The sequence below is a fragment of the Rhinatrema bivittatum genome, chromosome 10 (assembly GCF_901001135.1).
Source record: "Rhinatrema bivittatum chromosome 10, aRhiBiv1.1, whole genome shotgun sequence".
In the NCBI taxonomy this organism is placed as follows: Eukaryota; Metazoa; Chordata; class Amphibia; order Gymnophiona; family Rhinatrematidae; genus Rhinatrema; species Rhinatrema bivittatum.
The window spans coordinates 107,929,102-107,955,990 of NC_042624.1; the positions used below are offsets into that span (position 1 = coordinate 107,929,102).

The window sequence follows — 26,889 nt, forward strand, 5'->3', positions numbered from 1 at the left end:
ACTCTTCCTGCAGGATGCATTAACAACAATTCAGCAGAGTAAGAACATAAGAGATACCATGCTGGGGTCAGACCAAGGTCCATCGAGCCCAGCATCCTGTCTCCCACAGTGGCCAATCCGGGTCACAAGTACCAATAGTCAGATCCTCAATAATGGATCTATTTCTTGTATCTCGCTCCCAGGGATAAGCCCTGGCTTGCCCAGGTCTACCTGGCTAATAACTGTTTATGGGCTTTGCCTTCAGGAGCTTGTCCAATCCTCATTTCAACCTCACTATGTTAGTCGCCTTGACCACGTCACCTTCCAACCAACTCCATAGCTTGATTGTGCGCCGACAGAAAAATACTTCCCATGATTTGTTTTAAATCTGCCGATTACTAGCTTCATGGAGAATCCCCTAGTCCTAGCGTTGTTTGAAAGGGAAAATGACCATTACCCATTCCACCCCATCCATGATTTTATAAATTTCAATCTCAGCCGTCTCTTTTCCAAGCTGAAGAGTCCTAACCAGTTTAGCCTCTCCCCACAAGGGAGCTTATCTTTCCTCTAGCATTTCTGTTGCCCTTCTCTGTACCTCTTTAAGTCTCCTTTGTCTTTGTTGAGATGGGAATCGCTAGAACTGCACCAAATACTCAAGGTGCAGACATAGCATTGATCCATACGAGAGCATCTGATATTCTCAGTTTTGGTCTCTACTCCTTTCCAAATAATTCCTAACATTTCAGCGCCTCACACTGAGCCGGAGATTTCAAGGACTCTGGGTGGAAACTCCTAACACAGAACCCAGCATCGTGTACCTGTAGTTGGGATTATTTTTCCCTACGTGCATTACTTTGTGTTTGTCCACATTCAATTGCATCTGCCATTAGAAGCCAGTCTCCTAGCCTCACAGGGTCCTTCTGCAGTTCTTCACAATCCACTGCTTTTTTAACAATTCAAAACAATTTTTGTCATCTGAAAATGTGGTCACCTCACTTGTGCTTCCTTTCTCCAGATCATTAATGAATATGCTAAATAGCACAGGAACCAGTAGAGACCCCGCAGCTCCCCACCAGTGACCTTTCTCTATTTGGAAAACTGACCATTTAGTCCTACCCTCTGTTTCCTGTCTTCTATCCAGTTACCAATCTACTTTAGGATACTGCCTCCAAGTCTGAGTCTCTCATGAGGGACTCTGTGGAATACCGTATTCACCAGCTCACCTTTATCCGCACGCTTATTTACACCCCCCAAAAAAACCAGGTAAACTGGTACGGCAAGACTTCCCTTTGCAAATACCATGTTGGCTCTCTCCCATGTCTATCAATGTGGTCAGTAATTTTGTTTTTAAGAATAGTTTCTACCATTTTGTCCAGCACCAACATCAGGCTCGCCAATGGATGTGGATCACCCCTTAAGCCCTTTTTAAAAAACTGGCATAATATTGGCCACCCTCAGTCTTCTGGTACCGTGGCTGTTTCAAATGATAGGCTGCAAATCACCGGAAACAGCTCTGCAATTTCATTTTTTAGCTCCTTCAGAACTCTGGGGTGAATACCATCCAGTCCCAGCGATTTCTTATTCTTTAGTCTGTCAGTCTGAGTTATTACATCCTCCAGTTTCACAGTAATTCCATCCAGTTATTCAGAGTCATCACTATCAGAAATGTCTGTGTGGTGGGCATGACTCTGATAACCTCCTCCGTAGAGACAGAGATCTTACTGCTGGTTCTAAGCTTTCATAAATAAGCCCCTGTGTGTTCTGTGCTACCGGCCTAGTTAACGCAGGGTCTGAATCAAGACTCACGTCCCTTGCTCAAGACGGGCAGTCTCAGGACACCAAGCGCACTGAACATACCTCAGGTTCAGATGCAGGAGAGTACAGACAAGCATCATCCTTGTAGTTTCCAGCCGCTGCAATCATCACCACGCCCGTGCCGACCAGAAATCGACAGGCGGCATTCAGGCTGTGGCTGTAGCCTCCAGCAAAGGGAAGCAGCACAAGCAGTGGACTGTAAGGCTGCACCAGCAGAGTTTTCCTGATAAACTCCAGACCTGGTGCGACAAAGACAGCAAAACTCAGAAAACCGAATAATCGAGAGAAGTCCTATGATCATGTTTTACATTCTCATGTGTGGTCGCTGCAAATTCAGAAAGGTCAAAGTTCAAGCATCGAAGGTGGATGCATATCAAGAAAAAAGCTAAACTGGTCAATCAAACTGATCTATGCCTTATTTTTCAGTGAATTGTATCCCAACAGTACATGGAGTATGTTGTATGTCTAGAGGAAAAGTCCTAACTCACCATTACCCTATGTATGCATTTTATTTCCATATCATCACACCTTCTCCCACCATATGCAGAGAGACAAAGATACAGATGTATGCACAGTATGGGTGAAAATTTCAGAAACTCAATCGGGACTTAGATACCTAAAATAAGAAGCTATGCACATAAATTGGCTCTGTGCGCATCACGTGGACTTTCTAGAACCTTCAGATATTGCAGACACAGAAACTAGGGGCATGTAAAGACCTACAGACACATTTCAAGGCTTACACGCATAACAGAAATCTTCCATATGTTATAGATGTGCACGCATATCTGATACACACGGAACCATGTGCCATACAGTCAGACAGAGAAAGGTCTGCACACGTATCAGATACAGCCAGCCTCCCAATGTTCAGCGTCAGCTCCTGAGGTTACCTCGTGCTGGAAAAAGCAAGCACCTCGGCGCATGCTTGAAAGTACACATGGAAATCTGCACTTATAAAGCCTCAAGCAACTTAAGTACACGTCCCCAGCATTTCATTTGGCATCATACATGATTATTCTGCTAATATTACAGTCAACAAGAATGACTGATATTACTTCCCTGACTCTGGAATATTTTAAAAAATACAGAAAGGAGCAGAAATTATTTACTTTCCAGCAGGCTTAGGCAGGACCTCGGAAATGAAGAGCTAGCAGAACTGATGCAGAGGATCTAAGAGGAGTCCATGAAAGGAGCAATGAGCCAGGGCAAGGGAGCAGAAAGATATGAAGGAAATGATTGGCTTTTCTTATTTCTGTCGTGCAAGGCACAGGCAGCACAAAGCATTTCCCGAGCTCAGAGCCTTCCTGGGAGGGCAGCATAGTCGACAGCCGGAAGCTGGCCATGCAGAGACACAGCTGCATCAAGACGCCTACCGCACACGAGGACGCGCAAGAAGCTCCGGTCAGCCTTCCCAGGATGCCACTACCTTGCATCTGTAACCTCTGCAGCATTTCCACTCACCTGAAAGGGTTCCGCTGACCGTCCCCTTGCCTTGACAATTCAGCACGCGAAGGCTGCGCACGTTTGCTCCCTTGGCTACCCCGGCATCCCTGCCGCTCACAACCCCGGCCATGTGAGTGCCATGGCTGTCACACTTACTGGCCTGCCGGAGAGATGCAGTCAGTCAGTACAAGGACATCCTTACGCTAAAATGGTTGTGCCTGCAGGGTACAGAATCTTTCACACCACATGGGAGATTACTTTACATGGCGCTGGTTACCTGGGACTAATAATACAATATGAGATGTATGGTTGGCTGCGACTCACGACCTCTGCCCCTCCCGCTTCCCTTCTTATGCTGATCTCTCAAGAGCTGTCCAGGTCGCCTAACCCTTGCCCTCAGCCAGCCAGATCTACCACCATCAGGATCAAAGGTGAAGCAGCCCACACCACAGCTCACGAAAATGGGGTTTCTTTTGTGAATTCACTATCACAAGAAATCACAGAAGTGCCTCGCACTAAGACAACAAGACGATGCACAATGACGGCTGATGAAAATGTAAGACAAGTGTCACGGTAAGGCCCTCGCTTACCTGTCTGTGAAAGCGGACACCGTCCTCCTCCGGAACGCTCTCAAAGTCTGCCACGTAGACTTTTCCTTCTATTTCCCGATGACTGCTCTGGATGCTGGTGTCCAGCAGGTACACCTCTACCAGGTCGCCTTTATCTAAGTGAGCAAAGGACAAAGCACACACAAACGCAGGCCTTTCAGGTGGAAACCCACACACTCATTACAACAGTTTTTTTGGGTTTTTTTTACTTTTATACCGGGTGGTGCAGCCTCCTGACCAGAGCACAGGTTTGCACTCTCCCAGGAGCACCAGGGCTCTCGCACCATTCTCGTGTCACCTAGCGCGGGTCCTTCAGTCTCTCTGCCTCAGACTTACTCCTCCCAAAGCCGGGAATCAGACTTACTGCAACAAGGCAAGGGGCACTTTGGGGCAGGAGCCAAGTCATTAGCTGGTTCAATGCTATTGACACACCGTCTATCCAGTTTTTTCCTTCTGCTCCATGCCTCTTGCCTCCGAATTTCTGTCAGTGACTCCATCTGTTACTAATTAATGGCAGGAGCAAAGCCACCTATCACCTCCATCTGTAGCTCTGACAGTAAGTCCCACTTTTTGACCTGTCCTTCCCCTTTAAAAAAAAAAAAAAAAAAAGCTTCCCCCAGAGAAAAGGTTTCTGTTAATCATTCATCCCAAATCAATTCTGAACGAGTCCAGAAAGTCGACCGCATGCTGAGCAACCGCGCAATGGGTTACACAACACGCTGACGCAACGATGCGTTTCCACTCAGGGACGCACGCATGATGACTCAGTTCCTACCCCTGTAGAGGGGAGGCAGCCGGCATCGTGGCTTCTCTTCCGTTAGCCAGGTTTTCTGGCTCCAGCTCAGAAAAAAAGTCTTGAGCCTGCCCCGGCTCCAACCGGATTCCCATTATTGAGCCGGCTCGAACGTGGGGCTCACAGGGATTTAACCAGCAAGTTTCTAATTTTACGGAGAGCAGTTAGAAAAGCAGTGGCACTGGAGTTTACAGAGTCCCGTGTAAAGAACGCCACGGCGCATGGCCGAAAGCCAGAGTGAATGATGAAGGGATGGGACAAGGATGGAAAGAGAGAGAACGAAAAAGAGAACAGAGACCAAATCACTGAGAAAGTGAAGAGAGAAAGATTGAGACATTGGAAGAGACAAAAAGAGAGAGAGACCAGGTCACGAGCTTGAGACATTGAAAGAGAAGTTGAAAACGAGAGATCGGGGCACTGAAAAATTGCAAAGGAGAGCTCGAGAGATTAAAAGAGGGACTTAGTCATTGAAAGAGAGATTGAGATGCTGACAGAGAAAGTGGAAAGAGGTTACGACAGTGAAAGAGTTTGGGCCATTAAAAAAGAGAACTTGAGATAATGAAAGAGACTGAAAAAGAGACGGAGAGAGATTAAGGCATTCAAAAAGAGAAACAGAGACACAGAGAGAAAGAGAAGTAGTGAGAGGCTCAGAGACCAAGATTAATTCTGTATCCTGCAGCTCTTCTTTTGCACAATCTCATTGAACAGCCCTTCCTTGCCCTTAGCCTGGAATCAACAAGACTATTATTCTGAGAAAGTGAATTGGAAAAAAAAAACAAGAATAATAATTATGATTACAAAAACTAATGACAGGAAACATGGCCCAATTTAGGGCTCTGGATCGCAGGGACCCAGAGGTGGCGTTGCTGCATGACCCCCGGCCGAGGACCGAGCTAGGCAAGCTGGGAGGGGGTCACAAAATAGGAACAATCCCCCAGGGTGGATGTGAGCGAAGGCTTGTAGTGCCAGTTCCCATCGAGCCAGAAGACCAAAAGGAGAAAAAAAATACCCAGTGAAGGCAACAAACCTCTTCCATCTGCACCATCAACCCCCCTACTCCTTATTTAATGCACTGCGATTAGTATCTGAATTGTAAAGAACGAAGACCTATGCTCGTCACACACCCGGGACACAGAGGATTCTACGCATAAGAGAGGAAGAGAGTCAATCAGCCATTGGTGCCAAAGACCCGGCTGTAAGTGGAAGGATCTTCCAAGGAGCAATCATGCAATAAAAGAGAACCTTACTGGGAGGGGTGTACTGGCTGGCTGCCTGCTGAGATGGGACAATTCTGTCCAGATTCCAGGGGACGCTCTGTGCAAACACGAACGAGTCCTCTTCGATGTAAGCCACATGCGGTAACCTTAAGGCCTACAAGAACAGACAAACAACTTTTAAAATTTTCTCTACAACACACAGCAGCCAAGGAAAAAAAAAGTACGCGGCGTGCTCGGCGCGCCAGCCTCAGCATCCTTAAACGTGTCCCAAGCAAAGTAACCGTTCAGGGTCTGGTTTTGCATTCATGAAAACAGGAACACCTGCAGTCAGGTTCAACGAAAATCCCCCCAACCCCCGTCGGGCAATGTGCCCATTACCCCCAGCAGGCATCCTGATGCGCCAGCACCCCGGTCAGATTTACCCCGGTCGTTTCAGACTGTGTGGCGTTAGCTGATGCAAGCAGCGTGCCGTTTCCCTCTGGGGTTTCACTCCCTCCTTACCTGTGCTCACTAAGCGTCACTGGAAGGCCCCTCCCCACCCGGTGTCACTGACCAAACTTGTTTCATTTCTAATGCAAACTGACTGTAATCTAGAGACTTTGCTCTTTGCGTTTTCCAGAGCTTCTGCTCACTCCAAAATTCACAGCTCTCTCTAAAACGCCCAGTCGGTATCAGTTATTCTACCTGTACAGTTCTTGCAAAGCAATAAAGGCACCATTGTCCCAGACTTTTTCTTGAACATGTTGATCTAGTTTTAGAAAAGGCCCAACTGCTTGGCTGACATCCCTGCTCCTCCAGCCCTTATACAGTAACATAGTAATGACGGCAGAAAAGGACCAAAAGGTCCATCCAGTCTGGCCAGCAAGCTTCCCAAGTCAGTATCTGCCGCTCCATGCAGGTTACCCCCATGCCTCTGTTAAGAGTCTGGTCCATGAAGTTATCTCCAAGCCTTATGATAAGGGTAGTAATATTTACAATCAAAGCCAAGCAACTGTCAAACCCATAAAAATTTACTGATAGCAACATTTTTACTAAGCGAGGAGCCTTCTTGAAAATTCAGACAATGCTGCTTCATTTGCTTTGCTTTTGGACTTGGCCGTAGAAGCAGACTGCATATCAGTACCCAGACTGTAAAAGACAGGGTCCATGTTGGTTGTCATCTGAATCCAATTCCCCTTTTTCCTCCCTGCTTTTGAAGCAGAGAGCAATGCTGCAATTATATCAAAAGCATCAAAGTTTATTGGTTAAGGGCAGTAATCCCCATGCCTTGTGTTTAGTAACTGCCGCACCGAGCAGGTTACCCCCCAAACAGCCTTTTCTTCATGTCTGTCCTCTATCATATGCAGTGGTAAATACAGGAAACAGGATAGCTTTCCCCTGCATCAATTTTCTATCATTTACATATTACAAATTTGAAGGTGCTTTAAAATAAGCAAATACGGCTTGTGGGAGGTAGCTGTTATTGTATTAATGAAGTGAAAAGACAATAAGTCAGCACATGCAAAATACATGCACAAAGTCAATATTCAGAGGGCTGGCGAGCGGGCAAGTTATATCTGGGTAACGTTACCTAAATAACCTCACTCATATATATTCACTGGAATGCAGCCAGTTCTGCAGTCCCCTGAACACATCCAGATAACTTTCGGACTGCTCTGCGGCACGACCAGCTTCACGTGGGTAATGCTGAATACTGGTGCCATCCGGATAAGTTAGCCCTCCCCTGGAACATTCACAGAGCGCTTATGATAAATCAGCTACAGTCGCGGCATGGCAGGAAAATTCAAATCCCCGTGATTTCTCCGGCTTAAGCCCCTTTTGAATACGGACCTCCAATGACAAGCTCTGCTGGTCTAGCATTTACGATTATTTTGAATCGCTCATCCAATGAGCGCGTCTGAAGCAGAGGAGCGAGAAAAGAGAGACACCGGGCCAGAGTGCATGGGAGACCGAGCTATCATGCAACTGGGCTCTCAAAACTCTCCCCTTTCTCCACTGTCGTCACATCTTCCTTCGGCCATGTTGTAAGCCCCATCCCCCCCCCCCCCCAAACCAGCAAGCGCTGGTCAGATGGCTGCCGAGAGGCCGAGGGGAGGCTGGGAAAGAGGCCGGCTGGTGAGGAGAGGATGAAAGGGGCATTCCCTTAAGACCTCGCCATCCCTTCCTCCCTCCAGGGTGGTGTCCTTGTTGCAAAGGGCAGTGTGATTTAGGGATTACCTTACAGTTATGCCACAATTTGGGCGTGGAGGAGGAGGAGGAGGAGGAGTACCAGCTATGTGAGGAAGTCATTCAAGGGGAGGGAGATGAAATGTGGGTGCTGCCCGGGAGTGAAAAAGCTCTTCTCCTCCCCTGGCAAGCCAAGCGGAGCGGAACAAGTGGCAGCTGGAGGGTAATCCGCCCAGCTAGCAGCAAACCCGAAAAACCACAAGGGAAGCCTAGCGGGTCTGGAGACAGAGATCAGAGACTGCCCAGGTGCATCAGCAACCACTTGGGGCTTTGTCTAGGTCTGGCTGGGGTACATGCAATTTGGGTCATTGTTAAATTACTTAATAACGCTGCAGTCTGGGGTTTGTTTGGTTTTTTTTCATGAATTCTGTTTCACATCACTGTTTCTTGGTTTCTGAGGCGGAGGTACTGGGGAGAGGGGATTTGCCGGGCATGCAATGTCACGTCTCTCTATACCGTAACTAGCGAGTGCAAGCACAGGGAGGGAGATACGGGAGGTCGTCTTACCATATCCAGCATATCACTGCTCATCTTCACCACAAAGCCACGGAAGAGCTCCTGAAAGACGCCCAGAATCTTGGTCAGGTAGCCGTGCTTTGCTGCCCTGGCCTGCAGCCTGTGGATGGTTCGCTCTGTCTGGGATTTGTGAGTGCTCTCTTTCAGTACCACAATGTACTGCCCAGAGAGTCTCCAGGCGTCCTAGAAACCGAGAAGAGACAGCACATTTACATTCACCTGAACAGATGAAAACGGTGCTATTTATTCAGAAAAGTGGCCTGGGATTAATGCCGAATTAAATATTTAGCTCGTCATTTATTATGGAAAGCAAAAGAAGTGGTAAATACAACAATCCAAATTCTCAATCAAGCTACAGAGCAGAATAACTAGTAATTAATAGATCACATCAGAACACTAATGAAAACAATGGTTTGTCCTGACTGAGCGGTTCAGCTCCTTCTGCACGTGCCTCTCTCATCGTACGACGCCTGCTGCCCCCTATGGATGCTAATATGGCTTGTGCTGTCAAACTCAAGACCATTACACAAAGTCCTTGATTCCAGACAGGCCACAGAATACCTCAGACATCCAAGACGAAGGCGACTGCTACCAGGGAAGTACAAAACGGCGCCCAGCCGTGGCCTCAGCACTAGGGCTGGCGAGGGAGGTGAGTGGAGTGCAGGTAACAACCCTGGTACAGGGTTACAGGTCATGAACCCACTGCGGCCGGAGACAGCCCACAGCAGCTAACAATCTCCTGCTCTCTCATCTGCCTTTTTTCTGACCGTCTCTCCTCCAGCTGCTCTGCCTCTTCCTGCACCTCTCTTCGGCATCAGCCTTCCGTTATTTTATGTACTATTGTGTTTTGATTTGCCCAGTTGGAAATCTTAAATTTGCAGCTTTTCCTTTCATGTTCTTGGTCTTTCTTCCCGTTTTCGGTCAGACTCTCTTTTGGAACCCTCGAGATTTAAATGCAGGGTTTATGGCATCAAACTATCGATGCCCTGTCTTCAGCACTTCCACGTAATTGTATCTTATCCTTTTAAATGTCTCTATAGCTGAGCTCCTGGAATACGAGGAGATGGATAAATATTCCGGCTTCCAGGAAAGGGAAGGGAAATAAAACACATGATCAGTAACATCAATGAGGCCATACATACCCTGCATACAGGGGCCATCTATTGATATTACAAAAATAACCTGGACACAGCAAGGCAGTTTTACCACCAGGGACACAAGACCAAAAGGAAAGGCAAAAGATAACAGCCCGCTAGAAACAATGCACAGAGGAAAAAATAAAAATGACTGCATGCAGAGACTTCACTGGTAGACGAGGATCTCAAAGAATCCAGGATGACACAAAATAAGGAGAGAAATCCAATGGATCGGGCAGAAGCTTGCTGCACTTAACAAAAGACGACCTTAAATTCATATGTTAAATAATATAATAAATGAAAATAACAGCAAAAGCTGCAGTATGAAGAAAACACACATAAGAGACCTGAAAATAATGCATTTTTAAAGAGAACTAAGCAGTTCTACAGGGAATTGGGGAAGAGCATTAGTGCAGATAAAAATACCAGCCACTAAAACCAAAACAGGAAAATTCTGGGAAAATGTATATGAGGATTCCTTAGAACACAGCAGCGGAATGCAACAGCTATTCAGCTTACAGGAGAATATGGAAAAGGCAAACATCACAATATTGAATAGCCAGAAGTAACAGCAAAAGAGTTGGAAACCAGATTAAGAACAGCTCCAAACTGGGATGGGTTTTGGTTCAAACACTTAACACAGTGGCATTCACTCTGCAAACAGGCCAGGGTTTCAGGGTATCCCTAAAGAACATGCACGGGATAGATTTGCATACAATGGGGACACTGTGCATGAAAAGCTCTCTTGTGCATATTCCTTAGGGATCTATTAAAAACCCGACCTGCTGGTTGCCCTCAAGGGCTGGGACTAATGAACACCACTAATTTAATAGCTCTCCACCAACAGCAAGCAAACTGCAAAAATCAATTGATTAGGAAGCCAGAACCAACATCACTTCTCCTTCCAAGTAGCACCGACCAACAACCCACCTGCCTACCATCTACAGGCTGTTCACTGCAAAGGATGCAGACAGAATATACAATTGCATGGTCTGTAATAACATCAGGGCAAGAGAAGAGAAGGGCACACAGAACCAAGAGCAGTTCATGCTCAATAAAGCCATCAAAACCAGCTGTAAGATAAAACCAAAAGCTCAGCATAGCAAGAAAGTGTTTGATAGCATCCCACATTCTTGTGTTATAAATTGCTTTGAAATATAAAAAACAAATCCTGGCCAGGTCGAGCACATCAAGTTTACCATGAAATTGTGCCAAACTGCCCATCTTCGTAATTCAGAAAGAGGGTCATTTGTCTTTCCCAACATCAAGATCCAGCAAGAAATATTCCGTCACCACTTTTGTTTTGTTTTCCACTGAATCTACTGAGTGTTCCTAGTAACTTATTGGGCTATTTAGCCTTAATCCCAGAGGAACTAATAATCCACAGTCAACATTGAACCTTCTATTTGTAGATGATTCAAAGCTTTCCATCTCCTGTGAGGAGTTCCTTTGCATGGTGGTCTGTCCAGCTCCAGTGTCACCCCAATATTATCTGAAGATTCTCCTTGGATAATATTAAGATGACATTGGATCTGAACAAATGTGTTAAGGTGACAGTCAGAGGAAAACTAAGCAAAACTGAAAATATTTGTCTGACTAAATACTGTAAAGTAAAGAAACCTGAGCAGAAGAGTGTCTACAAATATCTAGGAGTAGATAAAGGTGCAAGAATCCAGTACAGATGACTGAATGAAAAGATCAGCAAAGAGTACTCCTGAAGCCTGAAACTAACATTGAAATGTACTTTAAACAGCAAGGAATGAGATATAAGCCATCAATCAACTGGCAATTCCCACACTTTCATACAACTTTGAAAACATAATTAGCCCCAGAAAGAACTCAACCAACTGGATGTTAGAATAAAAAAAAAGCATCCCCGTGCCCAGCAGCTAATCTATAAGAACTAGTGTATGCTGAGACTCTAGATCCCAAAGGCTGAAGGCAATATGGGTCTTGTAGAGATTGATTACACAACTATCATAGACCTCCAGACATACCTAACAGCATTAACAGACCCAAAAATACTCAAAAAGTGCAACAGTACAAAATTATACAAATACAAACAATCTCCATGTTTAAACTTGAACAAGCTTTCTGAACAGTAGAAGGAATAAGTGGCAATCCACCAGCACATACAGAGAAAGAAGCAACAGAATTTTTAAGAGAGAAAACACTTTTGAAAGAGTTGGACCAACAAACAAATAAAAATGAGTAGCAAGTGCATAAAAACAGAGGGAGATACAGAAAGGTACAGTGACCACACACAGATCAAAACCAGACACAGGAATAGTTAAAAGGAGAAGAACTTGTCCTAAATTTGAGTGTCAGGCACTTGATACTAATTTATTCACTCCTTCACCAGCTGCTGATTGGTCCCTCCACTGTCAGTGAAAGACCCAGTCCCCTTTCAGATGGCTGGCCTTCAAGAATTCCGATTGGTCCTTTCACTGACATGTCACAGTGGAGGGACCAATCACCTGCTAGAAATGGATGGGAGGGAACAGAGCAAGATTAGGAAAGAGGGGGGAGGGAGGACACTGGGCCTTAAAGATGTCTGAGAGGGGAAGGTTTCTGCATTGGGATAGAGGGAGAGAAAACTTGCCGGCCCTGCCATGCTGCCAATTAATGGCCATGGACTACTCAAAGAGGCGAAGAACATTTTTTTTGGGAGGGGGGCGGTGTTTGAGGGGGCCTGGTCTATTTGCATATGATTAGCTTCCTGTATCTCATGGAGACCCGAGGGTTTGCCACTTGCGTTAAGTAAAATCTAACTGTGATTTTAGCGTGGATGTTATTACATCGGCTCCATTACATCTACATCTTTTTCTTCTTTTAATTCACCACTGTAAACTTCAGCAGTGAGAGAGGAAAACCTTTCCCCACTATCCCTTAATTCAATTCTTCCCCATTTCCATTTTTTATTTCACGGCAAGAGAGAAAGGAGAAAAAATTAAAAGAAATGGAATTCTCCCTAATAGTTTATCTCCTCTAGGGAAGGTTCTGGTCTGGTCTGTCAGGACTCAAGGAAAGGAAATTAACCGATAAATTTAAACTTCACCTTCCTCTTCCTCCTGCAGACCAGACCAGATAAATGGGATGTGCCCAAGCAGTGCCTACCCTGGGTGGGATGCCTCAATGGTCCCTAAAACCTTTCTAACAATGGCCACCTCCTCTTTTACTTGCAGCCTATAACGCTTTACAAATGAATGTAAAGAGTACCATGTAGCTGCCTTGCAAATATCTTGTGGAGACATTAAGCTTGTGTTGGACCTTTAATTTGGGTAGCACTTCTCTACCTTCCCCAGTGTAGGCTGCTATAACACTTCCTTGATCCATCTTCCAATGGATGCTTTGGTCACTGCCTGGCCCCCAAACAGGATAAACAGCCTGTCTGATGTCCTAAAATCATTTGTGACCTTAAGATATCACAATATAGTTCTCCTGACATCTAGTAGATGCAGGCTGTTCTTCATTCCAACACACTCTGATCTCCTGAATACCAGAAGAGATGTTTTCTGGTTGATATGGAACTCCGACACTACCTTAGACAGAAGGCCAGAACTGTGTGAATTGTGACCCTGTCCTCACAGAATGTCAAATAGGGATTCCTACATGACAATGCCTGGAGCTCCAAAACCCTTCTGACTGAGACTACCATCGAAAACACAGTCTTCAACGTCAAGTTCTTTACTGATGTTCTCTTAGGGCAATAGTAGGCAATTCTGATCCTGAAGTGCCAGAAACACGTAAATATGCATAACATATATTTGCATGCGATGTAGGCAGTGCCATTACCTTTTGAACCTCCTGTCTCAGGGGGTTCAAAAGGTAATGTGGTTAAGGCCCTCAACAACAGGTCAAGGTCCCATGCTGGTACTACCTGCTGAATCAGAGGACACACGTTTTACTAACCTGAGGAAACAAGACATATCCGGATGGGCAATTACCAACGTTCCCTCCACTTGGCATCTAAAGCGTGTTAATGCTGCTACCTGTGCTTTCAATGAATTCAATGCCAAACCCTTGCCCAGGCCTTCCTGCAGGAAGTCCAGAACTGATCGCACCTGTGACTCGAACGAAGCGACACCTTTCTCCCTGTACCAGGTCTTAAACAGTTCCCTATCATGTGCTAAAGACCTACCTCGTTTTCTTCCTCTCAAAAGTGTTGAGACTACTGCATCCAAGTAGCCTCTGCTTCTCAGCTTTCTCCTTTCAATAGCCAAGCTGTAAGATAATAAGGACGTGGATCTTCTACTACCGCTGGACTCCGGTGGAGAAGGTCATTGGCGTCTGCTAGCCTGAGCAGCCTTTCCCTGTTCTGTCTTACAAGGTCTCCATACCACGGGCATCTCAGCCAGTCCAGCACTACCAAAATGACCCAGCCACTGTAGTCCACTATCCTGTCACGTGTCCTGCAAGCACTGGATAAGGAGGGAACACAAAGTAGTTTGTTTGTCCGTCAACCACTGCTGAATCAGTGCATCTATCCCCCCCTGAACCTTTTTCTCGGGTTTGGCTGAGGAATTTTCTGGCTTTGGCCTTCTGATACGTCACCATCAGGTCACAGTGGGGCTGCCCCCAGGCCTCTCCTATGCCCGCAAATGCCTTCGTGGACTTTCTGGATCCAGTGTGTGCCGACTGAGGTAAGCTGCCTACCTGTTTTCCCTTCCTGCTATATGGCACACCGTCAGCCCTTTCAGGTGGCCTTCTTCCCAGCTCAGACGTCCCGTCTCCTGTTCTAACTGTGGGCACAGCAACAAACCGGAGCTGCCACGGCTTTCTACCAGCTCCGGCTGCGGGCAAAGTTGCTGAAACCCGTTTTCCGCTATTTCTACGTTTCCATTGCATATCAACCTCTTCTTGAATGATCTCCTGGAAGCTCTGGGCAATCTTATTCTAGGCAGAATGTTATTGCGTACAGCGACACCCCGCGTGGCTCCTTAAAAACGTTCTTACCCGTGCTCACCTTTTTACATGCATTTTGCTTAATGTGGTCGCACATCCAAAAACACACCCATGTTATTTTAATGTTTATATGGAGATGTGATTGAATGGGAGATTTCTTCCAATGGCGTAACTTGTCCCTCCCGATGCAGCCCTAGCGAAACACGGCTCCGTTTCAGGGGACTAATGTTTCAATAAATATCTGCCAACCTGGAATTATTGAATCTTTGCTGTTTAATTCCTTGTCTTGAGGTTCTTTTTTGGACCACTTTTACCTAGTCTTACAACACACCTGCTGGAGTGCTTAGTTTACAGTGTGTTTGCTCATCGTGGCTTTGGACATACAGAAAAAAGCCATCTCCAAAGCTCCCGCCACAGCCACCCTGGTTGAAAGCTGAAACACAGATCTCAAGCTAGCCATGGATGAACTTTCTCCCTGGAAAACCATCCAAGTCAAGAATCCCAAACCCACCCCCTCCTTAAAGAACAGGCAAAAGCTAGAATGGAAATGGAGAAAGATCAAATCTCACACAGACAAAACGAAATGCAGACAACTCCTGACAACTTACTGCAATACTATCACAAAGGCAAAAAAAAAGAGACTACTAATCCATCTTGATTAACCAAGTGGATAACTCACCCAGAGAACTATTCCAAACCATTAACAGACTCCTAATACGATATCTTCACTACCTTCCTCCCTCACAACCAAGGCCCAGTGCAACAAACAGGCCTTATTTTTTACTAAGAAAAAAAAAATCACACGCATCCTATCCGAATAAGATAGTACACAGATAGACAATCCAACCCGAGAACAACTGCCGCCACTGCTCTCCCTCACAACCTTCACCCAGCTGCGGGAAGACGAGGTCAATTCCATTCTCTCCACCGTTAGAGCAACTACCTGCCTGCTCCCCGCAAGCAGGCCAAACCCAGTCCCCTGCACCGCATCCAAACCAAAACAAATAGCCTCACTCAGTTAAGCACTAGAGATGTGCATCGTCTTTTGTGTTCGTGTCATTCTTCGTTTTTCGGCGCCATGGAAAATGTCATTTTTTTTTGGTTCGGATCTTTTTTTTTCACGAAAAATCGATTTTTAGTTAATGCGAGCTAACTCCCCGTTAGTGCACGCTAACTCCCGTTAGCGAGCACTAACAAAAACCGTTAGATTTTGTTACTTTTTGTTAGTGCGCGCTAACAGGAGTTAGCGCGCACTAACGGAGAGTTAGCGCACACTGACTCCCGTTATTGCGCACTAATCGGAAAAACACATTTTTGTGAAAAAAACGGGAAAATCCTGATTTTTTTCGGGCTCCCTGAAACATGCCGAATTGGACAATTTCGTTGCAATTTTCCAATTCGGCAAAAAGAATGCACATCTCTATTAAGCACATCTCCCAAATTGTCTTGAAAGAGCAATAATCCGACCTATTCTCAAAAAAACACAACCTCGACCCAACCGACCTGAACAACCACTGCCCGATCTCTAATCTCACTTTCTTGACCAAGATCATTGAGAAAACAGTCCAAATGCATCTCTCCGACCACTTACACCACACCAATGCTAACAATCAAGATGCCGACCTCATCACAGCACAGAAACAACTCTCATAAGCCTAGTGGAAGAACTCCATCTCTGCCTGGACCATGGTCAACAAGCCCCCCTAATACTTCTTGACTTATCAGCAGCCTTCAACGCTGTTGATCACACTTATCCTCATCTCCTGACTAAACAAGATAGGAATTGAGGGCCCTGAGGAATGGTTCCACCTCATTCCTTCAAAACTGCACCCAAACTGTTGCATTAGGAACGGCCCTCTCAGACCCCCAACCGGTCACCTGTGGGGTCCCTCCAGGATCCATCCTGTCACCTACTCTTTCCAACATCTACAGTTCATCAAAGATCACCGCATCACATATCACTTCTACACGAATAACATCCAGCTGCTAGTTCCACTTAACACAAATCATGTCACAGCTATCACCAACCTAAATAGCTGCCTGGGAAAACTGCTGGCTGGCTACGCCACAACAAATTCAGCTTAAATCTAAAGAAAACAGAGAAGCTGTGAATCGGAAAGAAAGAACCCAGTCACCTTCTCCCACAGGTAATACTGGAGGGCATGCCCCTACTCCCTAGCACCCACGTCTTGCTCTGACATGCTCATTCTGTTTGGACTAGTGGAAAGGAATGTTAATCCCCGAAAGATAGTCAAGAAATGCACATTAATCCAGTAAAAAGGTATCACTTTCTTTTTTTTTGTTTATTTGTTAACCTCTATTTTCTGTGCAAACGTTATGATTCAAATGCCACATTACAGCAGGAGCTATGGTCACAGATGTCTTAGCTTTGGGTCTTACTGCCAATTCGATATTCTTCAATGAGGTCATGGAAGCAGGCAGAAGAAAGCTGACCATTTTCCGCATCTTCTTGTCCCACGCAGCATGTGAGGGCATCTCTCAGCTATCAGCAGCCCGGAAACAGTTCTAAGAACTGGGTCACATATTTACTGAAGCAAAACTCAAGCCAAAGCAAATGAACTATGATCGATACCCAGCTCCTAACCAGCACAAAAAGATTGACTTCAAAATCACAAACTGCAGGAGCACTGGGAATCATTCATTTGTCATTTCAGTTCGAAATAATAACCATCACGATCCCTTCCAAAGGTTTTCTTCCATTCTGTAGCTAGACAAAATATATTTGGACCAGGAGAAGGTGAGGAAGTACCAGTGGGCTAATTAAAGAGAACTTGCAAGCACACCTTGATATATTGCCTATCGCTGTATATGAACGCCAGGAGGAGGCTCTCTTTGCAATAATGCAAGTTATCGGGAAGAACATTAGCAGTAAATCTGAGAGACTGGGATCCATTTGAAAACAAGATAAAGTGGAGCTAGAAAACATACAACCAACATGAAAAAGGGGATGGAACCCAACCTGTTTAACATCTCTTCAGCATGGAGAAGAGGTAGGTACACGATAGGGATTTATAAAATTATGGCTGGGGACGGTTATTATACCCTTTCAAATCGTATTAAGATGGGGGACACGCCGTAAAACTAATGCAGCGGATCTAAACGAAATCGGATAAAGTTTGTTTTTCACTCAACACAATTAAGCTGTGGAATTTGTTGCTGGTATCTAGGTTAGGGGTTTATTTATTTAGATGTTTTATGTGTCGTCTTTCCATGTGAGAATCACCGGATCACGACAGTTTGCAGGTTAAAAACATTCATATTTATGCTGATGTGTTACAAAGGTAGACTAGCATTCCTAGTTATAGGATGTACTGCACTGGCAGTCACACAGAATGAAACAGAACGGGGGTAACACGGGGCTGAGGGGGAAGGTTTGGAGGAAAAAGTCCACAAGTCATCACTAGCCAGGTAGATTTGGTTAAGTCGCCGCTGATTCCTGGGACTTGGCAATAAAGAACTGATCGACTCTTTGGAGTCTACCGGGCAGTTGTGACCCAAACTGGGTTCTGCTGGGCTCCAGGAACCTTTGGTCCGACTCAGCACAGAACATCTTATGTCCTTATATTTAACATGCCCTGACTTATCAGTGACAGACAATATCTCCCCCTCCCCCATCCCATCCTGGACAACAGATGTAAAGATGCACTGTCCGGGTTACTGGACTTCACTTGGCAGATCCGGGACACTAAGGGGTAGATTTTAAGACCCCGGCGCGCGTAAATCCCAGGGTTTATGCGCGCGGCCGGGCCTTACGCGCACCGGGCCAAAAATTTTCAAACAGGCCCGGCCACGCGCGTAAACCCCAGGACGCGTGTAAGCGCCGGGGCTTTAAAAGGGGGCGGGGCTAGAGGCGCCCAGTAAAGCAGCCATTTGCCGCTGTGCCGGCGCGTGCAACTTGCTGCTGCTCCTTTGCAGGCGCAAAAGGTAAAACAAAAAAAATTGGGGTAGTTAGGATAGGGATAAGGGGAGGGGAGGGCAGGGAAGGGAGGTTAGGGTAGGGGGTTGGGAAGACCCTGATGTGTCGCTCGTGTATTTGCAAAATTATACCCTCCCCCCCTTGTGCGTGCCGACCTGAAACTTTATAACACGCGCGGGCCAGCGCACGCACATGTAATAGAATCGCGCACCGGGTAGCGCGTGCATATGTTTTGAAAATCTACCCCTAAGATTTTACCGGGTGTCTTTTTCAAATAGCTAAATTCTTTGGCATGCACCTCAATATAAACAATCCAGATGAAGAACATGTTTCAGCCCTGAAAGCAATAAATAATATGCCAAAACATAAAATTGAAAAAGCAGAATACACAGCGATAACAGCACGCTCCCTACCCATAAACAGCGAACGATATAGTTAGAGAAAGTTTTTGCACAGTTGTGATCCCGTTCTCTGGATTCTCGGTAGAAGGAGCCCATGCCTCACCTTATTGGTCCAGTGGAAAGGCGCCGGGGGCTTCTCTCCGCCGGCCTCGGTGGAGGGCTCCTCTGCCAGGAAGACGGCGATCTCCTCAAACTCATCCTCCTGGGAGCCGGCGGGGGCCGGCGGCGTCAGCAGGAGCAGCAGGAGCAGCAGCAGGCGGCTTTGCATCGCGTGTGCGGCGGGGTTCGGGGGCAGGCGCCGCAGATCGGACCCCGGGGCGGAGGGGTCGGGGGCAGGCACCGCGGATCGGACCCCGGGGCGGAGGGGTCGGGGGCAGGCACCGCAGATCGGACCCCGGGGCGGAGGGTCGGGGGCAGGCACCGCAGATTGGACCCCGCAGAACGGACCCCGGGGGCAGGCACCGCAGAACGGACCACGGGGGCAGGCACCGCAGATCGGACCCTGCAGATCGGACCCCGGGGGCAGGCACCGCAGATCGGACCTCGGGGGCAGGCACCGCAGATCGGACCCCGGGGGCAGGCACCGCAGATCGGACCCTGCAGATCGGACCCCGGGGGCAGGCACCGCAGATCGGACCCTGCAGATCGGACCTCGGGGGCAGGCACCGCAGATCGGACCCCGGGGCGGAGGGTCGGGGAGCAAGCACCGCAGATCGGACCCCGCAGATCGGACCCCAGGGGCAGGCAGCGCAGATCGGACTCCGGGGCGGAGTGGTCGGGGGCAGGCACCGCAGATCGGACCCCGGGGAGAGGCGAACAGTACCGGAGGGGGGGGGGGGCGCGGTGTGGGGGAGAGCAGCGAGCTCCTCGGCCAGCAGCGATCGCGACCCTTTCACGGCACCTTTCGCACGTGCTGTAATAAATATCGGGGCGTGGAAGCAAGCGACGCCCGCAGAGCGATCACGCCACTTCGCCATCAGACCACCCCTGCCGGGGGAGGCTTGCATGCACATGCCTTTGGATCAGGTTTCTCCCCTCCCAGAATCGCGCTGTTACGTCCCCCGACTTCTGCCCCGCCGGTGCCAGATGCGGCGACTCTCCAGCGGGCCGGGACCGGGCCGGGCTGTGCAGAACAGGGGGCGCCCACCCACGGCTGCTGCTGCTTGGGAGGCTTTCATCATCACAGCTCCTCTTCTTTTCCCTCCTGGCAGTCACGGCGTGGAGCAGCCACCACATTCCTCCGTGGGGTCAGCGTCCGGGGCCGTGGGGTCAGCGTCCGAGTTTTGCTTCGCATGCAGCAGGGCACTGCGCGCTTAGAGCTGCAGCTTGCAGGGGGGGTGGGGCCGCCGGCTGCAACGGGACGTTCCTCCTTAAAACAAAAAAAAAAACCCCAGCAACGTAGCCGCCGAGCCGGGAGGCTCTTAAGGAGGAGCTGCCAGCGTGGGATCCTCCCGCTGTCTCACTGCCGCTTCCCAGCACATGGGAGGCGGGAATGGCCGGGATGCGGTTACTGCAGACCCAGACGCGGCCTTCATGAAAGCTCCTTAGAAATCAAAACGTGTAAGGTGTGAACACGGATCGCCAGGGCAGCCCAAGCAGTCTCCGTACTCGGGAAGAGGTTTTCAAAGAAAAGCTTGCATGCAAATAAAATATCTACCGACAGACACCCGTCTCAACCGCTGTCTGTGAAAGAAGCAGCACTCGGCCAATGTTTCGCAAGCATTGCTTCATCAGGGGCAGAATTAGCATTTTGAGAGAGGTCGGTAACTACAAACAAAACAAACATTTAGGAAAAAAATGTTATAAAAAGATAAACTACAGTCTTATACTTATCGTGAAGCAGGCACGGGGGAAACCCTCGTTTGCAATGGAAACATTTTGCGGGGTTCGTCCTTCCAAATCCTGTATAGTACGGGTCCACTCCCTTCACCAGGAACGTTTTATATCCAAGGATAACTTAACCGGATTTGCAGCTGATGAGTCCGGGTAAAACAAACTTCTCTCTCGTCTTCAGCCACTAGCAGTCAGGTTAGCCGAGTAATCACCATCTCTCTGACTTTTGACGGGGGAAAACGAGAATACATATTTAAAAAAAAAAGAAGAAAGACCCTAATGCCACCCCAGGTCTGTAGAGCAGAGGGAAGTAAAAAAGGGTGGCCTTGCCCACAAAAAAAACAGCTAAATGTGAACTTCCTTAATGTAACTAAATCCGCGGCTCCCGCCGCCTCCAGGGGGCGCTCCAAGCACATTTCCACCTCTGCGGGTGCTCTTGGTTTCGGGAAGTTTTCGGTAAAGAAGTTGCTGCATCGGCCGAGAGCCGTAAGCAGTGGGGTGCGTGGGTCCCTGATTCCCAAACCTGGCCCATCGTCCCCAGGCAGCTTCGCAGGAGGTTCCCAGGGGATCCAGGCTGGGGCTCTGCTGATTGAGGATGTCCTGAAAACCTCGGGGGTCCGCAGGACAAGTTGGGGGATCCACGGGCCCTCTTTCCCTAGATACATTTGACAGCAGGAGACGGGTCCTCGGTTACTGCACAGAAACATTGCCTTCTTCTCCCTGCCCCTGAGAACATTTCCTTTAGCTTCAATAAAGCACTCCAGGAAAACTCGATGGAACCAAATGCTGTGAAAATGGAAGCAGCTCTGCAGTAACCAGAAAGAGGGTCAGCAGGAAATGAGATATTCCCCAATTTAAATCAAGGTGGTTTTTTTCCTCCCACAAATGTGTACCTATGTTTCCTAATCGGATTACAATCTAAATAAATAAAGAGTCGATGTGTGATCTGGCTTCAAGTTTCTCGTTTTGAACAACCTCCAGGGATCTTCCACACCAAGCCAAGTAGGGTTGGTAATGGCAGTGAATTTGATACAAGTTAATAGTGACCCCCTTCTCTAGCCATTGATCCCACAATAGGCAGGGCTAGAGAAGCAAGGTCAGTTTTCTCTGTTTTCCTGTTTAAGGAGTGCAGTTTTAATGGTTTTATTGGAGTCACTCACTAGAGTTAGCTTAGGTAATATAAAGCAATCATTACAGGGATCTGCCGCTGGGGGAGGGGTGATAGATGTGATGTGTGGATGTTAGAATCTGTGGGTTTTTTTAAATCCTTATGAGTTTTAATTATGGGTGTTATTTCATCTGTTTTGAAATATTTTATTGATGTTCAGAAAACATTTATATGAGTTTTTAATCATTGGTTATTGGATGAGTTAGCTGTTTTGAATTATACTCTTTATTCATTTGGTTTTACTACTATTGATGAAATTTCGTGTATTTTTGTTTTTATTTTGTACACAGCTTTGGGCGATAAGATTTTTATCCGGAAAGCGATTAATAAAGGTTAATAAACACATTTCTTTATTTTATTGTTTTATGAGGAATGGTAATGTTTATTTATTTCCATTGTTGCACTGCATACACAGTCGGGCTTTCTGTGATTTCCAGTTCCGTTTTTGTCTGCACATTTCTATTTATATTTTCTGGTCTCTTTATTCTGTATTTGGTGAGGGTCTGTCTGTGTTCTGCATGTGTGACTGAGGTGAGGAATTCCGCTAGCGTGTAGTTTCTATGTAGCGATCTATAGCAGTTTGGCTTGTTCTGTTTTCCTAATAGGGGGTGTATTGGTGTTTTAGGATGTTTGCAGTGTTGCCTTTTCATAGAGTGGTTGTTTGAATGCTAAACAAAATTGTACAACACAGACTAGTGCTTGCAGAGGTACAGAAACTTGATTCTAAAGAGAAAATAGCTATAGTACTCTTCCTCAGACTGTTGCATTGTTTACAGACCTTCTTACATTTTGACCTTTGGAACACCATACTTTGATATTTTAAATGCACACGCTTGTTCCTGTACTATTTTGACAGCAATTTTATCCTTCACAGAGGCTTTTACTAAGTCAGAAATGAGTGAATTTACCTGCAAACAACAAATGAACCCCAGCAAATTAAAATAAAAAGCAAATTAAAATACAGACAACAGGAAATTAACTTTTCTTCTTTAAGCAAAACCTAACTTTTATTTAACCCTGCTTTAGAGAATTTGCTGCAAGCACATCTTCACTAAGGCTCATGGAAAGAATGACACAAGTCAGGTGATAACACCATAAGCGATTTTACTAGACATTGCAGCAGATCATTTGGCTGGATAGAAAACAGTTAGTGTAGCTGGGTTCAAAAAAGGTTTGGATAAGTTCTTGGAGGAGAAGTCCATTAACGGCTATTAATCAAGTTTACTTAGGGGTTAGCCAGTGCTATTAATTGCATCAGTAGCATGGGATCTTCTTAGTGTTTGGGTAATTGCCAGGTTCTTGTGGCCTGGCTTGGCCACTGTTGGAAACAGGATGCTGGGCTTGATGGGCCCTTGGTCTGACCCAGCATGGCAATTTCTTATGTTCTTATGAGCTGCACTGGGGCCTGTCACAGTTACTGGGCAGCCACCCATACTGCAGCGATCCTTATTAATGACTCCTGGAGAAGAAGCTGCTCCATGCAGAACCCATGCATCCTCCTTTCTGGAATGTGCATGGTCTGAGCATGTACTGCATCCCCGTAGACCCCCGACACGTTTGAAATCTGGTTTATCCGGACTGGTTAGAACCAAAGCCATCCTGGACAATGCAGGTTTCTGAATGCTGGAAGCTCCCGATACTGTACATTTTCTGATAACAGAATTGCGGATAATGGGAGTGTTTCTGCGTGACAGATCACGCGAAGCCAGCCGGTTTTCACGCAACAATGCTTTTTTTTTTTTTTTCTGGATGACGAGCTTCAGGTTAATGTGTCTTCCGGTTAAACGGCGCTCCGCCGTGCACCCACGCTAAGACTCCGGTTTCTCCAGAACTAAGGCAGCTACTGGAACTCTGCTCAGCTCGTACGAGCAGCGACCTGCCTGTCACCGTCTCAGGCAGGGCAGGTATTCTGTCTCCTGCTCGTGCGTATTTTCCTCTCACGCACACAGTGCCAGCAGCTGTTCAGATATGGAGGAAACGCAGAGCTTTCCCGGCCTCCTGACTCCCTTCGTCAGATGTCCTGATGTATTTGTTTTTTTACTCTTCTTTGGAATAAAAAGGCATGTATTTCTAATTATGACTTTTTTTTTTTTTTTTTTTAAATACTCTCCCTCATCAATTGTTCCTCAGCCCGATGCCTGTATGGAGTCTGTCCAGCCCTGCCCTGATTTCCTTAAATATCATATTTCTATTATTACTACAGTACATATAGTAACAGTAAATGACAGCACATGAAGACCCAAATGGTCCATCCTGTCTTCCCATCAAAGGGGTAGATTTAAAAAAAAAAATACGCGTGCGCGTCCATGTGCGCGCATGGTACGAAATCGGTGGCAGCGTGCGCGCGAGGGGGGGTGTACATTTTTGCTATGTTCGTGCGGCGACGCTTCTGGGCCTTCCCCAGTTCCCTTCCAGTCCGCTCCAATTTAGAAACAGACTGGGAGGGAACTTTCCTACCCCTTACCCTAATCTCCCTTCCTCCCCTCCCCACCCTCTAAAATCCCATTTTAAATCTTTTTACCTTTTTTTTTTTTTTTTTTACAAGTTACTTCAGGGCCCGACCTGAAGTAACCTGCGCGCGCCTGGGACAGCAAACAATGGCACTGTCCCGGCCCACCCCCTGCCAAAAACACACCCTCCAGCCCGCTCCTTCTAAGAGTCCCGGCACTTGAGCGTGTCCCGGCCTCTTGGAAGATTCACCCAGCGCGCATAAGGCCCGGCCACACTCATAAAGGCCGGGATTTACACGTGCAGAGCTTTAAAAAACTGCCCTAAAGTGTTCAGGGTGGTAACTATTGCTCTGTGCTACATTTTTTGAAGGAGTTAATAAACATGTGGATAAAGGTGAACCGGTAGATGTAGTGTATTTGGATTTTCAGAAGGCGTTTGACAAAGTCCCTCATGAGAGACTTCTAAGAAAACTAAAGAGTCATGGGATAGGAGGCGATGTCCTTTCGTGGATTACAAACTGATTAAAAGACAGGAAACAGTGTAGGATTAAATGGTCAATTTTCTCAGTGGAAAAGGGTAAACAGTGGAGTGCCTCAGGGATCTGTATTTGGACCAGTGCTTTTTAACATATTTATAAATGATCTGGAAAAAGTTACGACAAGTGAGGTTATCAAATTTGCAGATGACAAAATTATTCAGAGTAGTTAAATCACAAGTGGACTGTAATAAATGCAAGACTAGAAAATTGGGCGTCCAAATGGCAGATTAAATTTAATGTGGACAGTGCAAGGTGTTGCATATAGGGAAAAATAACCCTTGCTGTAGTTACACGATGTTAGGTTCTAAATTAGGAGTTACTACCCAGGAAAGAAATCTAGGCATCATAGTGGATAATACTTTAAAATCATTGGCTCAATGTGCTGTGACAGTCAAAAAAGCAAACAGAATGTTAGGAATTATTAGGAAGGGAATGGCAAATAAAACGGAGGATGTCATAATGCCTCTGTATCACTCAATGGTGAGACCGCACCTTGAATACTGTGTGCAAATCTAGTCACCGCATCTCAAAAAAGATATAGCTGCACTGAAAAAAATACAGAGAACAGTGAGCAAAATGATAAAGGGGATGGAACAGCTCCCCTATGAGGAAAGGCTAAAGAGGATAGGGCTGTTCAGCTTGGAGAAGAGACAGCCAAGGGGGTCTACAAAATCATGAAAGGACTTGAATGGGTAAATGTTAAATGGTTATTTACTCTTTCGGACAATACAAGGACTGGGGGGCGCTCCATGAAGTTAGCAAGTAGCACATTTAAAACAAATCAGAAAATTATTTTTCACTCAACACACAAGCACTGAAATACATTGCCAGAGGAGGTGGTTAAGGCAGCCAGTATAGCTGGGTTTAAAAAAGGTTTGGATAATTTCCTGGAGGAGAAGTCCATAAACTGCTATTAATCAATAGGGAATGGGCACTGCTTGTTGCTGGCATCAGTATCATAGGATTTATTTAATGTTTGGGTACTTGCCAAGTACTTGTGACCTGGATTAGCAACTGTTGGATACTGGGTTTGATGGACCCTTGGTCTAACCCACAGTATGGCAACTTCTTATGTTCTTATATTCTTATGTGCAGGTCACCCCCATCCAGAAATGTTACCACAGGTTACCCCATTTGTTCATTTCCATTCTTTAGCCACTAGGGATCCTCTGTGCTTATCCCAAGCCCTTTTGAATCCCATTACAGATCTCACCTTTACTACCTCTTCCAGGAGGGCCTTTCCATGCATCCAACCATCCGTTCTGTGAAGAAATATTCCCTAACACTGTTCCCAAGTTTTCCCCATTGGGGTTTCATGTCATGACCCCCCTAGTTTTACAGCTTCTTTTCCATTGGAAAATGTTTGATTCTTGTGCATCATTAATTCCAGTCGGGTATTTAAAAGTCTGTATCATGGTTCCTCCAGAGTCCACCTATTCATGTTTTCCACGTTATCGCCGGCAGCACCGTGGGACATAACGACACCTTTTTCCATAGCGCTATAGGTGTGAAAGTGTGCGGCCCCTGCCTGCAACCGCGGCGGGCGAAAACGCACCGCCGAGATGTGGCCGGCTGCAATTTTTCACCCTCCCAGCCCCCCCCCCCCCCTTTTTTTTTCATTCTGCTATAAATATATAAAATATAGCAGAATGATGAATCTAGCTATATATATTAGCATACATTATTATTTTACAATGAAATGAAAAAAACTACAGGGTCATGATAAATTAATTTAAAAACAGCTAAACACATTTAGCAGGGCTCCTACAAGGAATAGTTTCTCCGGGGAGCTGATATATTTTAGTAATCATTGGCTATTACACTACAATATTTTATTCATTTATTATGCAAAATTACCTTTAAAGAAGCATACTATGGCTGAGAATGGGGTTGTTGTTGATTGCTTTCAGTCAGCCCCTT

The 26,889-nt window shown here is 46.4% G+C and overlaps 1 protein-coding gene across 3 annotated transcripts in view; it reads right to left on the reverse strand.

The window, feature by feature from the left end:
* The window catches only part of PCSK9 (proprotein convertase subtilisin/kexin type 9), a 46,737-nt gene that overhangs the window by 13,729 nt on the left and 6,119 nt on the right, over positions 1 to 26,889 (reverse strand). The window contains exons 1-7 of one of the 3 annotated variants that reach the window (XM_029618343.1): positions 19,576 to 19,926; positions 19,083 to 19,521; positions 8,592 to 8,783; positions 5,889 to 6,012; positions 3,831 to 3,964; positions 3,259 to 3,400; positions 1,837 to 2,033 (exon numbers count right to left, since the gene is read on the reverse strand). In XM_029618343.1, coding sequence (XP_029474203.1) covers positions 1,837 to 2,033; positions 3,259 to 3,400; positions 3,831 to 3,964; positions 5,889 to 6,012; positions 8,592 to 8,783; positions 19,083 to 19,247 — 954 coding nt within the window. In that variant the 5' untranslated portion in view covers positions 19,248 to 19,521; positions 19,576 to 19,926. Of the gene's footprint in view, positions 1 to 1,836; positions 2,034 to 3,258; positions 3,401 to 3,830; positions 3,965 to 5,888; positions 6,013 to 8,591; positions 8,784 to 19,082; positions 19,927 to 26,889 lie in introns of those variants that run through there. The other 2 variants (XM_029618342.1, XM_029618344.1) reach the window with 2 other exon arrangements.